The 14,418-nt window shown below is 41.1% G+C and overlaps 1 protein-coding gene across 1 annotated transcript in view; it reads left to right on the top strand.

The window, feature by feature from the left end:
* The first annotated feature begins 2,661 nt into the window (after nucleotides 1–2,661).
* ABCD3 (ATP binding cassette subfamily D member 3) overlaps nucleotides 2,662–14,418 on the top strand; it is a 99,523-nt gene continuing 87,766 nt past the window's right edge. Inside the window, exon 1 of the mRNA XM_032155313.2 lies at nucleotides 2,662–2,909. Coding sequence (XP_032011204.1) covers nucleotides 2,800–2,909 — 110 coding nt within the window. The 5' untranslated portion in view covers nucleotides 2,662–2,799. The remainder of the gene's footprint in view (nucleotides 2,910–14,418) is intronic.

Below are 14,418 nucleotides of genomic sequence, written 5' to 3'. Positions count from 1 at the left end.
TTAAATGTATGTTTCTAAGAACTAGAATCTTGAATCTGCTTCTCAGCCCAGGTTTGATATTACATACAGATCTGATTTGCTTTAAGCCTATCAAGCACTGCTTTATTTAGATTTTACCTAAACTCCTCTCTTTCTCTAAATACTACAATGACTCCTTATTTCTTCCTTTTTTTTTTTTTTTTGAGACATGGCCACAATTCCTCTGCTGTATAGTGTCTTTTGCTGTAGCAAATTAATAAACTTACTGGGTTACAGATTTGGTCCTGGTGATTTTTGTCAGATGGGCTTTATCAATAGCTGAAATTATTTGAGCTCAAATAACTAATGTAATTTTTTAGAATCTCTCATGCTTCTTGAACAAGGGTAGCTTTTAGAATGTTTTGTCAATGGATCATTTCTATCCTTCCTCTGAACGTTTTGAAATCTATTTTCTAGACTGTTTTTGACTAATCTTGCTTGTACTTCCTTCATTGTTACAAACTCTAAGATGATACCGTTACTTTCTCACAAGGTTCCCAACTCTTTTCTAGCACTTTGCAATTTATTGCTGAATTAGTAATTCTCTCTTTTGTCCTCCTGAGTGACTCCTGCGGTCCTTTAGAATTTAGCTACAGAATCATCTTTGTCAAGCCTTGAGCCTTAATTGAAAGCTTTAGACAAAACTAAATATTTTCGTGTTTGTGTTCTCATAGCACCTGGTTCATATCTCTAATAAAGTACTTACCACATTTATACTTGATTTTTTTTTACGTGTTTTTCTTCTCTAACAGCCTCTAGAGAATATGATCTCCATGATCTGTTCATCCTTGTGTTATCTGTGCCAGGCATACCTAATTACGTAAATTATGTGAGGTCGTTGGGGCTCACAACACAATACTGCAAAATGAAGGCCTCAGTAGCAAAAGTTCTTCTCTGCCCTACTCTGGCCCTCCTGTCTCTCAGTCCCGTATTTCCCGAGGCTAGCCATAGATATTAGGATCTTATTCCTCAAGGCAAGATATAGAAACCAGAACCTCTATCCCCTAAAGCCAGCCATAAAAGCCTAAACATATTTTGCTAGTTTTCCCTCCACCTTTTTCTGTAAAATCTGGCCATAAAGAAATTATCTGACCTGCTTCGTTTGACTGTAGGCCATAAGAGCTCCATTCCATTCCTGCCCTATATCCAGAAGAAAGGAATGGTGCTCAGAAGGCCAAGAAGGATCTAGACGGGCCTTGCTGGGTGTCCCCACTCAGTCTATTAGCATTGGATTATACCATTTTTGTCCAATCACATTTCTACATAGCTGTCCATACTTTGTTGAACCTAAAGACAAAAATGGACAATTTTCCACGTATCTTTGGGTCTCCATTCTGAACGCTCCCATGTATACACGTTAAATTTGTATGCCTTTTCTCCTATTAATTTTTTCTTCTATTAATCTGCCTCATGTCAGCGGTTTTCAGTTAACTTTCAGAGGGCCAAGACCCTTGGCCCCTCCAGGTAATGAAAATGTCCACATGACAAATAGTGAATTAGTAGAAGCTTCAGTTTTGCATAATTTAGAATTCACTGTTGAGCACCTCTATACGCATGCCATTATTGTACCTCGTCTTTGTGATCCTCATAACCTGTATTGGGCAACGGCTCATTTATATTGAGAAAACACCTTGGGCACAGCACCACTACTTTGTAGGCTACTTTAATATGTATGTGCATTATGCGAGGTTTTATGAGCTTATTTTCTGACACACTTGCTTTTCTCCAGTTTCCTCAGCTGAAAACAGCGATTCACTGTTACTGTATATATGCTAGGCTCAATGCTGGGGATAATAATTCCTGCATCACAGGGTCAGACAGGAGAAGAATGTTGTAATCTGCAAAGCCCTTCTGATTCTGGGAGTGAGGCCAGCATTAATACAACGCACGATTGTTACTTCTGAATGTCCCTTTGCAAAGAACAGTGTTTCTCAAACTTTTTTCTGACCAGATCTGCATAAATACATTTTACATCGCCGCTGGCGATACATACGTGCAAAACACTGAAATCGAAATTTCTCCAAACAACTGCTTTACTACGTGATGTACTGTGAAACTTTTCTATTTTGCTCTCTTCTCAATTTTATTAAAAACGGAGGGTGATGATCCCGATCTACCAAACCGATTTCACAATGCGCTAGAGATTGTAACCCACGGTTTGGAAAATACTGGCTTGGAAAAAGCTCTTTGATCTGTGTCATTTTCCTCACATCCCCCTACACCTCTGCGGAGTTCCGATTGTTTGATTTCGTCCTAATAATCACTGTGCTGTGTTTCCCCTACACGCTCTGTGACGGGGCCGCCCGCCTCCTTCCTGGGCTCCTTTAAGAGGGTGGTAACGGTCCATCACCGTGGGAGTGTAGAGGCAGGGCCCACTAGGTCCTCCCTGCAGGCCAGGCCCGCTCATCCAGTTATTGTGAAAGCCGGGGTGTGCGCGCGAAGGGTGGGAGGGTAGGGGTGAGGCAGGGGCAGTACTGACGCCTCGCAGGGCTGAGCAGCAGCAGCACCTCCGCGCCGCGTTTCCGGAGACCCTGAGGGAGTCTGCGCGTGCGCAGAACGCGTCCCCTCAATTGTTCCTCCCACGGAGGCTGCCGAGCGCGCTCCCGCCGAGCCAAAGCACAAAGTGGGCTCCAGAGCGCGGGCGGCGCGGCGGCGCGCGCCAGGGGGCGGTCCTGCTCGGCCGGCCCCGCCCTCTGCTCTCCTCCCAGTCTCCCCCGCGCTTCGTGCACTAAGGTAGCCGCCGCCGCGTCCCCTCGCCGGCTCGCTGGTACCGGCAGTGCCATGGCGGCCTTCAGCAAGTACTTGACGGCGCGAAACTCCTCGCTGGCTGGTGCCGCGTTCCTGCTGCTCTGCCTGCTCCACAAGCGGCGCCGCGCCCTCGGCCTGCACGGGTAAGAAGGCCCGTAGCCGTGCAGCCTTCCCGGGCCGGAGCGGACGCTCCCCGCGCGCTCTCCCTCCCCGCCCGGCCGACAGGTCCCTTTGCCCGACGGGGTCAGGCGGAGAGAGGGCCGACAGCGACTGCCGTGGGGCTTCAATGTCAGGGTGTCCGCGAGTCCCCGCCGCGACGGCGTTGGTCCCAGCTGGCCTGTCCGGCGACCTTGCTTCACCCCGGGAGTGGGAATTTTTCTGCGCCCGCGGGCGAACCGGCGCCCAGCCAGTCCCCAGGCAGCAGCCTCCAGTTGGGGGTGGGAGGAGGACGCGGTGTGTCCCCCACCCCCTTCCCCACATCACCCCCTTCTGTGTCAACTTTCTGGGTGTGTTCTGGTATTGCCATCTCATCTCCAGACAGACCGTGAAGGATTTGTTTTGGGGACGTGGATGTGTGATTGAGGATGGGGATTGGATTCGCCAGGCTGGAGGCTGGTGTTTAAGTCACTTGGACGAGGTTTGGCTCGATTTCCGACTAACTGCTATTGGAAGTCGCGAGGGTGGCTCCTATGAAACTATTCCCGGTCCACTTGGCAGGATTGCCGTCTAAAGTGGTGACCCCTTGGAGTCGGTGAACCCTTTGGTCGGTGAACGCCCTGCCATTTCATCCGGAAAGGCTGGATGGGTTCTGTCGGACTTAGAGGGGAATGTTTTCCTTCCTGGGCTCTGTAGGTGAAAGGTGTGAGTGTGCTTTAGGTGAGGATCAAGCTCCTTTTTAATGACACGCCACTGCTTCCACCGCGGGAGAATTTCAGTGCTTAGATTTAACTTTGGGAGGTTATCAGTTCAGAGAAAGGAAAAAAGAGCGAGCTGAATTACGGTTGCGACATACAGGTATGTATGTCACATACATGCAATTTTTATTTGCTGGACAAGTGAAAGAGAAAAGGCTACTTCCCAAGCATTCTTGCCAGTCATTGAATATTTCGTATTAAGTCTTGACATACTACTTTCATGAATTTTATTTCATTCATTCCTCTGAGCAGGTACTGTTGCCTCCCGTGTTTGATTTGCCTACAATATCTAATTAGTAGTAAAATTTGGACTAAAACACAAGTAGGCTTCTAGTTTATAGTACCCTTTCCATTAAGTTCTTTCTAGCCGCCTTCTGTTTTTATCTTACTAGAGTCTGAAGTGATGATCTTTCTTTTCCTTCCTAAATCCATTTAACAGAGTTGAAAATGATTTGCAGCATAGTCTGGGCAATACAGCGCTTACTCATTTTTCTTCTACTCAGTTTGCTTTTAAAAGGATTAATTTGGGAAAATATAAAGCAAGTTTTTCTATTGGTTTGTATGAACTCCCAGTTGCCAATAGAAGTTACCTGGGAACATGCCAGTAGAAAGAAGATGTTAGGTCCTTTAACTTGAATTCTGTTTTTGTAAAGAAGTGTTTCAGGGCATAGAACAGGTGTTTTAATATGGAGGAGGGGACTCGAGGACAGCCCTACCAGTTCTGGGTTACTTTTATGATTAAAAAAAAAAAAAAACTTCTTTACTGAAGTATCACATATTGATATGTATATGTGATATAGTATCACATACATGCCACATACATATAGTACTCATAGAGCTTGAAGAATTTTTACAAGTAGAACACACCCGTGTAATCAGCACCCAGATCAAGAAACAGAACATTATCAGCACCCCAGAAATTCTGCTCATGTCCCCATCCAGTCACAGTCCACCTAACTACTAAACCAATTTATAAGACCATAGATTATTGGTAAGGGAAATTTTAAACAGAATCTAATGGGAAATAGTAGCGATAGAAGTAAAATAATATAATAGAATTTGTCTTATTAAATAATTTTAGCTGCTCATTTGCCATTGTAAAATGCCTAAAAAAAATTTTTTTTGAGAAACGTTGTGAGCTTTTGTGGGGATTAAATTCTTTAGCAGGAGATGTACTGAACAAAAGATTATTATTAGTCTTTTGCATTGGGATGAGTGGGGAAATTATCTTACACAGTATTTTGTTGGAGGAGATTGCAGATTCTGAGCAGATAATCGTGAAGTTTAAATTGTTGAGATGAAATGATTGAACTATTTTGAAACCATTAAAAATGGTATTGAGTGTATTTTTGTAGATATTGTACTTCCAGAATCTTACAAATATCTTTCAGTCACCTTTGGTATCACATTTTGAAGATTAGAAGATTCTAACTTTATATTTGACTGGGCTTTTGAATATCTTTGGTAACGGAACTAATTAATTTTAATATCTGGTGCTTAATTAAGGAAACTGGCTACTTGGCCTTCTTTTGTCTATGTTGTTAATAGTAGGTTGGTTTTAGAATATATATTCCTTAGAATTGGATAGGTAATAGAGCTAGTAAAATCACTTTAAAAGTTACAGTGTAACATTATTCCAAACATTAGGAGAATGAGTAATTAAATGTTGTGGGTTATTTTAAATTTTTGTTAATGTAATTTTTTCACTCAGTTAAATCTCATATATATGTGTGTGTGTTTCTGACCTTTTATTGTGGAAAATTTCACGCATATAAAAAGTAAATAGGATAATACAAGGACTGCCCAATACACTTTACCCAAGGGGAACCACAACATTCTATATTCTTGTTTCATCTATATCAACCTGCCTGTCACCCCTTATTTTTATAGGTTTTCTAGGTAAAATTTATACATTGAAATGTACAAATCTTAGTTATACATTTTTTAAATAAATGGATACACTATGTAACACATCCCTGTGACAAATTAGAACATTTCTATCTCCCCAGAAAGTTCCTTTGTATTCATTCCTAATCAGCTTGTATTCACTCCTGATTCCAGCACTGCTAAGCTAACTTTTTCACCTTAGTTTGCCTAATCTTACATTTTATTTTATTGTTTATGGGGAAAAGCAGAATCTTTTTACTCATGAATAAAGAGGGCTATTTAAAGGAAGTGTCTATTTCAGAATGTTATATTACTGTGCTGGGAGCTATAAGGTGTGTGTGTGTGTGTGTGTGTGTGTGTGTGTGTGTGTGTGTATTACAAAAATATGTGACTTGTTTTTTCAGGGAGCTTACCTTCTTGTTAGGGAAAAGAAACTTAAAACACTGATAGCAGAATGAAATGTACAGGTAGACATGTCTTAGAAGTTCTGAGAAAGACAAGATTAATGTGTTTGGGAAGGGTTGGGGAAGGCTTCATGAAGGATGTGTGTTAAGCCTAGAAAGGGGGTAGGAGTGGATAACTGGAATAAAGTGACTGTTACAGCACCCTTTATCAGATTTTTGTTGCATTTATGATAGGAAGAAACTTTGTGGTGCCCTTTCAATTCATCTTCCACTGCCACCAGAGCTCTTTTTAAGAAGCTCAGATATGATCATAATATTCCTTCATTAAAATCATTAATCTACTTTAAAATACAAACTTTCTTATTCATGGTGTGGTCCTTGCCTACTTTTCCCACTCATCCAGCCATAAATGCTGGGATTACAGGCGTGAGCCACCTTGCCCAGCTGATAAACTTCTTTTTCTTCAAGACTCAGTCAGCACTTTATCTTAGGTGTTTTCTGTCTTTTTCTGATTTCCAAACTGATGTAAGTGTCCTCTGCTTTTATGATACTGTAGGCCAGGGGACCCCAACCCCCGGGCTGTGGACTGGTACAGGTTGGTGGCCTGTTAGGACCCAGCCGCACAGCCTGTGCAAGCGAGCATTACCACCTGAGCTCCGCCTCCTGTCAGATCAGCAGGGACATTAGATTCTCATAGGAGCATGAACCTATTGTGAACTGCACATGTGAGGGATCTAGGTTGCACACTTCTTATGAGAATCTAATGCCTGATGATCTGAGGTGAAACAGTTTCATCCTGAAACCATCCCCCACCTCAACCCCAATTTGTGGAAAAATTGTCTTCCACAAAACTGGTCCCTGGTGCCAAAAAGGTTGGAGACTACTGCTCTAGGCATCCCCTACTCTAGCACTTACCACTCTGTATTGTACTAGTTTGTTTTCTTGGCTTTTGCCTACATCAGATCCTGAGTTTCTTGAGGGCATGAACTGAGTCATCTTTAATTCCCTAGTTTGGCTATGTCATGGGTTAAACAGTGTTTATAGAGAGGATAAATGACATAGGATAGTTGAAGAACTTTTAAGGGTAATTGACAGGCAGTTGGAGATGCCTAGTACAAACATGAATAGAAACATTCTTTTCACAGAAGTAGTAGTTGTGTACCTGAGCATATATAACCTGACCTGGGTAGTGGGAAATCAGTGGGCCAATTTTAGAAGGCAGGGAATGGTACCAGTCTATATAGCTATAGTATTTTATTATTTTTAAAAAACAGAACAGAACAAAGCAGTTTCTTTCGCTTCTTATCAATGCTTGTCAAATAAAGTTCGGATTTCTCATCTTGGATTTCAGAGCCTCCCTCAATCTGGTCTCACTTTACCTGGCTAATCTTATATGTCATTGCCTGCCAATGGGTACTCTCTGTTCCAAATAGGACAGTTTCTACACTATTCTTTGAACCGGCCACACTCATTTTTGGCTTTGGAGCTTTATTCATGCTGTTACTCATACCTGGAATATCTTTCTATGATATCCCTGTTCTCCAACTCTTGTCATCCTTGAAGGGTTAGGTCAGGGTCACCCCATCCATAAAGTGTTATTTAACTACTCCAGATGATCTAAGTGATGATCACCTCTTTTAAAATTTCTGAAGCATGCATTTAAATACCTTTATTGTTTTATGTATTCATTGCTTGACTGGGTATAATCTAGCTAGGTATACCAAAGTCCACCTGCTTATGGGGTGATTTTCTTGCTTTTAAAAGCCCCCATCTATAAATGGTGGGAACACAGTTTCCTCTCCTAAATATTTCTGAGGAATTTCAGGGAGCTTGTGTTTCTCTTAGTGACACCTTACTTCGCTTCCTTTGGAGCACTTTCTGCTCTATTTTAGAAGGTACTTACATCTTGTCTCTTGAGCCTGTCTTTTTGGTGTCTGCCTTGATTTCTCTAAAGAATCAATCACAAAGCAGATATTTATAGTAGGGCTTTATTGAAAATTTGGGAAGAGTGGTAGGGATTATATCCCAGCATAGTGAACAGCTTAAAATGCTTTTATTTAGAAGTTTCTTGGACATTCCCACTGCTGGAAATTTCTTGACTTTTTTTTTTTTGTCCTGAGTCTCAGCCCTGTTGCCTGCTGCTGGGCCTTTCATTACCCATTGGGTATCCTTACATCTCTAGCTTCTTACTCCCTGCACTACCTTACTGCTAACCCCTCTACAACTTAACTGCAAACTTCAAAATTCAGCTTTCCTTCCTTAAATCTGCCCCATTCAAATCAAGCTCTGGAAGGGGCTGGCTTTGCTTTTCTCAGTTTCACAGGCATACTGGGTGTTTTGCAAAGTACAAGCATGAATCATGTGAGGGGCTAGAGCGGCTTGAGACCCTTAACGGTTACGCATGAGTAGATGTTATATGGCCCCGTTTGGATCCTCAAAGTAAAAAAGAGATGTTTAAGCAACCTTGGATGGAAAAAAAAGCATTAAAGAATTTGCCAGCCAAAGTAGCTGTGTACTGAACCCGACTGAGGCAGATCAGGCCCAGAGCAGTGTTCTGAGAACTATGTAGCTATCTGTGGTCTGCTAGGGGGAACTGAGTACAGATTGTTTAATTAATTATATGTCCCCGTTACTGGCACATTCACATCCTTGGGTAGGCATTCTATTTCAAGGCTTTTGCACTTGCTGTTTCCCCTGCCCGAAGTGCTCTTTCCTTAGATACTCACTTGCTTACTCTCCCTGCTCTTTCAGTCTTTTTTCAGACATCCTTTTAGTGAGACCTTCTATTGCTATTCGATTTATTTTTATTTATTTATTTATTTTGAGACGGGGTCTCACTCTGTCACCTATGCTGGAGTGTAATGGTACCATCTTGGCTCATTGCAACCTTTGCCTCCCAGGCTCAAACAATCCTCTTACCTTGGCCTCCCAAGTAGCTAGGACTACAGCCACATGCCACCACACCTGGCTAATATTTTTTGTAGAGACGAGGTCACATTATGTTGCCCAGGCTGGTCTCGAACTCCTAGGCTCAAGCGATTCTCCCACCTCAGCCTCCCAAAGTGTTGGGATTACAGGCAAGCGCCATTGTGCCTGGCCCTTGCCACTCAAATTAAAATAGCATCCTGTCTACCTTCCTGGCTTTACTTTTGTCCTTAGCACTTATCACTATAAAATATGCTATGTATTTTACATATTTATCTTGTCTGTTGTGTATGTTTTCAGTATATACATACTGCTAGCATTTAAGTTCCACAAAGGCAAGAATTTTCGTCTATTTTATTCACAGTTATAGCCCCAGTGGCTAGAACTGTGGCTGGAATATATAGTAGACACTCATATTTGTTTGACTCTACAACAACAAATGAGATTCTCATTTCTTGGGGGCTGTGGTTACTATTGTTTTAAATAACACATTCTTTTTGCTACAAATGTAAATGTTGTCTTTAGTATATTTATGAGCTCTTTAGGAGCTGGACCACTTATACCCCCTATATGTACAGGTAAACAAGTCTCAGAAACTTAAAAAAATGCTATCATTATCATCACCTGCTTTTGACAGTTAATACAGTGTAAATATTAAAGACAATTTAAGAAAATTAAAAATCATAATGTTATAACCATAATACAAATCTTGTTTTATTTTTGTTTCCTTTTATTCTGTATTTATGGTATTTATGTGCATTTTTACGTAGTTATAACGTACGTTTTGCCTGTTAGCTATTGAGCATCTAGACTGCCTCTGGAATTTTTATGGATTATACTGTGTATTTTTACAAGTGAACATTTTCATCTCTGCTGAATAACTTCCTTGGAATAAATTGCCAGAAATAGGATTAATGAATGGAGGCTTATGAATTTCCTTAGTGTTTGTGGAAACTGTGGGCATTCTTAAACTACACAGATTGATGTATTACTTTTCATGAGTTGTGCCAATTTGCAGTACTATGAATGAATGCTAACTTAATTACCTACTCATAATTAGGGGATATTTAAATTTTTTTCTACTTTACAGTTGCAAAATAGTCTTGAAAGATTATTTTAATTTGCACGTATTTTATAATTTGCAGAAATGAACATTTTTATATGCAGCAACTTGATCTTTATTATGGAGGCAGTTTGGCATAGTGTTAAAGAATAGTCTTTAGAGTCAGATACAGGTTCAATTTTTCCGTTAGCCATTTGTCAGATCTGTGACCTTGGTCAATTTACTTAACCTCTCTGAACCTCAGTAGAACAGGGATAGTAGTATTTACTCACTCACTCAGCAGTTAAGTGAGGATTAATGGAGAAAACGTTTTAACCCAGTGCTCAGTAAATAAAAGGTAGCTCTCATTCCTATGCTTGCTAAAAGAAAACTAAAAGGACAACAAAACATACCATTGTTAGCTTCTTAAAAACTCTCGAGCCTTCCTAATTTCCTCAGATATACCCATGAAAATCTCCCGAAAGAAGCCTTTTTCAATTGATAGAATCATTTACTTTCAGAGTTGGAAAGTATCTTAAGTTAGTTTTATGTGACGTGGTTTTAGTTGTCTGTATTTTTTCAGTTGCTGCTTCCTGAATATGACAGTCTTTATTTCTCCACCTTTTAAAGAGGCAGTGCTAAATGGAATTCAGCATTCAAAGTGTCTTCTCACTGGCACACTAGAAGAGAACTGTGACCTGCCTTGTGCTAAGCTTTCATTAAAGATCCTAAGATGTTAAGCTTTCATTAAAATAGCATGAAGTTACATTCATTTTTGTGACTCTTAAATATTTTTCACCTGTATTTAGCTTACACAATGGTTTTCCCTTCTTTCCCCCTCCTCACCTTGATGTGTTTGATTTTTTTTTTTTTTTTGAGATGGAGTCCCGCTGTGTCACCCAGGCAGGAGTGCAGTGGTGCAATTTTGGCTTACCACAACCTCCGACTCCAGGTTTAAGTGATTCTCTTGCCTCACTCTCCTGAGTAGCTGGGATTACAGGCACCCGCCACCACACCCAGCTAATTTTTTTGTATTTTTAGTAGAAATGGGGTTTCGCCATGTTGGCCAGGCTGGTCTTGAACCCCTCACCTCAGGTGATCTGCCCACCTCGGCCTCCCAAAGTGCTGGGATTACAGGTGAGAGCAACTGCCTCCAGCCTGATTTTTTTTTTTTTTTTAAACCTGGGTGCAGGTCTTCATACTTATTTTTGGTTGGGCACATTACTTCTTCCCTCTGAAACTTTTTGATCTGCACAATTAATTACTATTCCTTCTGTATGTTTTCCTAACAAACTTAAAAAACTGATTGGACAGGACTGAGTATAGAACAGTATGTTTACACCACTGTAATCTTTCTATTAATTGACACCCTTTGGTTATTGTATTGGCTCTCATTTTTAACTTACCAGCATCTTTTCACACATTTCCTTCTGGTAGTAGACCTGGCATTCTGACAGTATCCATAACCTGATCCATACTGGGCCAGAGTCCTCTTTTGGGATGTTTCTGCTGGAGCTGGTGTGGGGAAGGGTCTTTCTTTCCTGTCATAGAGGTGTGAAGATCGATCCTAGAACTGTATGTAGCCTTGGTCTCTTACATGGAAAGGGCAGAAACCCTGATTTTGTTTATCATCAAATGCTTTGTAGCATAGTGAACAAAATTTACAGAAATTTCGTGATCCCTTTCAAAGAAAAGAATGACCTTAGTCTGACATAGTTTTTTGGTGAATTCATATTTTGTCCTAAGTTACCACTTCCTTCTAAGTACCCATGCCATACTGCCTATTTAGATAAGTAAGTTGTAATTTTTTTCCCAGGATCAACATCACACTCATCCATGACCTGATGAATATCATCACCTTCTAATCTGTTTCAATGTAATATGAATTTGAATTATGAAGGAGAAAGATAGTATCTTCCTACATTTTCTTTGGAATTATATCTGCTATATTAAGTAAAATTTTATGGGAAATGGTATTTCACTATGTTGACCAGGCTAGTCTCGAATTTCTGGTCTCCAAGCGATCTCCCGTCTTGTTCCCCCAAAAGTATCAGGATTACAGGCATGAGCCACTGTGCTCGGCCCTATTAGTTCTTTTGGAAAGATTTTTATGTAACTGTTGTTTAAAATGGCATTTATATTATTTCTACATAAAATTAGACATCAGGCCCTTGCTTAAAAACATGACTTTCATCATAACATTCTTTTTAAGAGTAAGTCACTTTTGTTTTAGGCATCTCTGTCAAGAATATAGCCTTCTATAAACTTAAGGATAAAATTCTTTGGATAACTGCTATTTATGTAATACAGTGGAACTATTATAAATATTAAGATGGTTTGAAGCCTTCTTAGGTAAAACAGGAGTATGCTAAAAGGTGTTTTGTTTGTTTATTTTTTGTGGGTTTTTTTATTTTTTGCCACAAGATTGAGAAATGGAAAAGTGTGTTTTTTAAACACACCTTTCTCATCAGTTTGCTAGATTAGCAGGCCCAAGTGAATGCAGTTAAGTTAATAAAGTATAAAATTGAAAATAAAGCTCATCAAAGCATAATCAGCTAGTTTGATATCTGTAAATAGATGTAGCCGTCTTGCCACTATAATGGTACTATAATAATTGACATAAAAGTGGATTATATGATTTACTCTATGCTTAAATTATTTTGACTTTAATATTTTATTAATACATTTATTGGCATTAAAAAGCACTGTGTAGAAGGAGGCAACTGCTATAGGTAAATAATCATTTAGTCAGCATGTTATGTTTATAATGTATCATTGCATGTCACTATTCTAAAAATATACAGCTTCTTAAATGTATGAAGTAAGCAACATGAGACATAGTACGATATGGTTTGGCTGTGTGGTGGGAGGGACTGGTGGGAGGTAATTGAATCATGGGGGCAGATCTTTCCCCTGCTGTTCTCATGATAGTGAACGGTTTTATAAAGAGGAGTTCTCCTGTACAAACTCTTTTTGCCTGCCGCCATCCATGTAAGATGTGACTTGCTCCTCTTTGCCTTCCACCACCATTGTGAGGCCTCCTCAGCCATGTGGAACTGTGAGTCCAATTGAACCTCTTTTTTTGTAAATTGCCCAGTCTCGGGTATGTCTTTATCAGCAGCATGAAAACGGACTAATACAGAAAATTAGTACAAGTAGAGTGGGGCATTGCTGAAAAGATACCTGAAAATGTGGAAGCGACTTTGAAACTGGGTAACAGGCAGAGGTTGGAACAATTTGGGTGGCTCAGAAGAAGATAGGAAAATGTGGGAAATTTGGAGCTCCCTAGAGTCTCGCTGAATGGCTTTGACAAAAATGCTGATAGTGATATGAACAATAAGGTCCAGGCTGAGGTAGTCTCAGATGGAGATGAGGAACTTGTTGGGAACTGGAGCAAAGGTGACTCTCATTGTGTTTTAGCAAACAAGACTGTCAGCATTTTGACCCTGCCTTAGAGATTTGTGGAACTTTGAACTTGAGAGAGATGATTTAGGGTGTTTGGCAGAAGAAATTTCTAAGCAGCAAAGCATTCAAGAGGTGGTTTGGGTGCTGTTAAAGGCATTCAGTTTTATAAGGGAAGCAGAGCATATAAGTTCAGAAAATTTGCAGCCTGACAATACCATAGAAAAGAAAAATCCATTTTCTGAGGGGAAATGTAAGCCAGCTGCAGAAATTTGCATCAGTAATGAGGAGCCGAATGTTAATCATCAAGACAATGGGGAAAATGTCTCCAGGGCATGTCAGAGACCTTTGTGGCAGCTCCTCCCATCACAGACCTGGAGGTTTAGGAGGAAAAATTGGTTTCATGGGTCAGTCCCAGGGTCCCTTTGCTGTGTGCAGTCTAGGGACTTGGTGCCCTGCATCCCAGCCACTCCAGCTGTGACTAAAAGGGGCCAAGGTATAGCTCAGGCTGTGGCTTCAGAGGGTGTAAGCCCCAAGCCTTGGCAGCTTCTATGTGGTGTTGAGCCTATGAGTGCACAGAAGTCAAGAATTGGGGTTTGGGAACCTCTGCCTAGATTTCAGAGGATGTATGGAAATGCCTGGATGCCCATGCAGAAGTTTGCTGCAGGGGTGGGGCCCACATGGACAACCTCTGCTAGGGCAGTGTGGAAGGGAAACGTCCTGAGGTTGGAGCCCCCACACAGAATCCCTGCTGGGGCACCACCTAGTGGAGCCATGATAAGAGGGCCACTGTCCTCCAGACCCCAGAAGGGTAGATCCACCGGTAGCTTGCACTGTGCGCCTGGAAAAACTGCAAACATTCAACGCCAGCCCGTGAAAGCAGCCAGGAGGGAGGCTGTACCCTGCAAAGCCACAGGGGCAGAGCTGCCCAAGACCATGGGAACCCATCTCTTGCATCAGTGTGACCTGTATGTGAGACATGGAGTCAAAGGAGATAATTTTAGAGCTTTAAGATATGATGGCCCTGCCAGATTCTGAACTTGTGTGGGGCCTGTAGCCCCTTTGTTTTGACCAATTT

The sequence above is a fragment of the Hylobates moloch genome, unplaced genomic scaffold, assembly GCF_009828535.3.
Source record: "Hylobates moloch isolate HMO894 unplaced genomic scaffold, HMol_V3 SCAFFOLD_5, whole genome shotgun sequence".
Classification (NCBI taxonomy): Eukaryota; Metazoa; Chordata; class Mammalia; order Primates; family Hylobatidae; genus Hylobates; species Hylobates moloch.
This window is presented reverse-complemented; position numbering and strand designations above follow the sequence as displayed.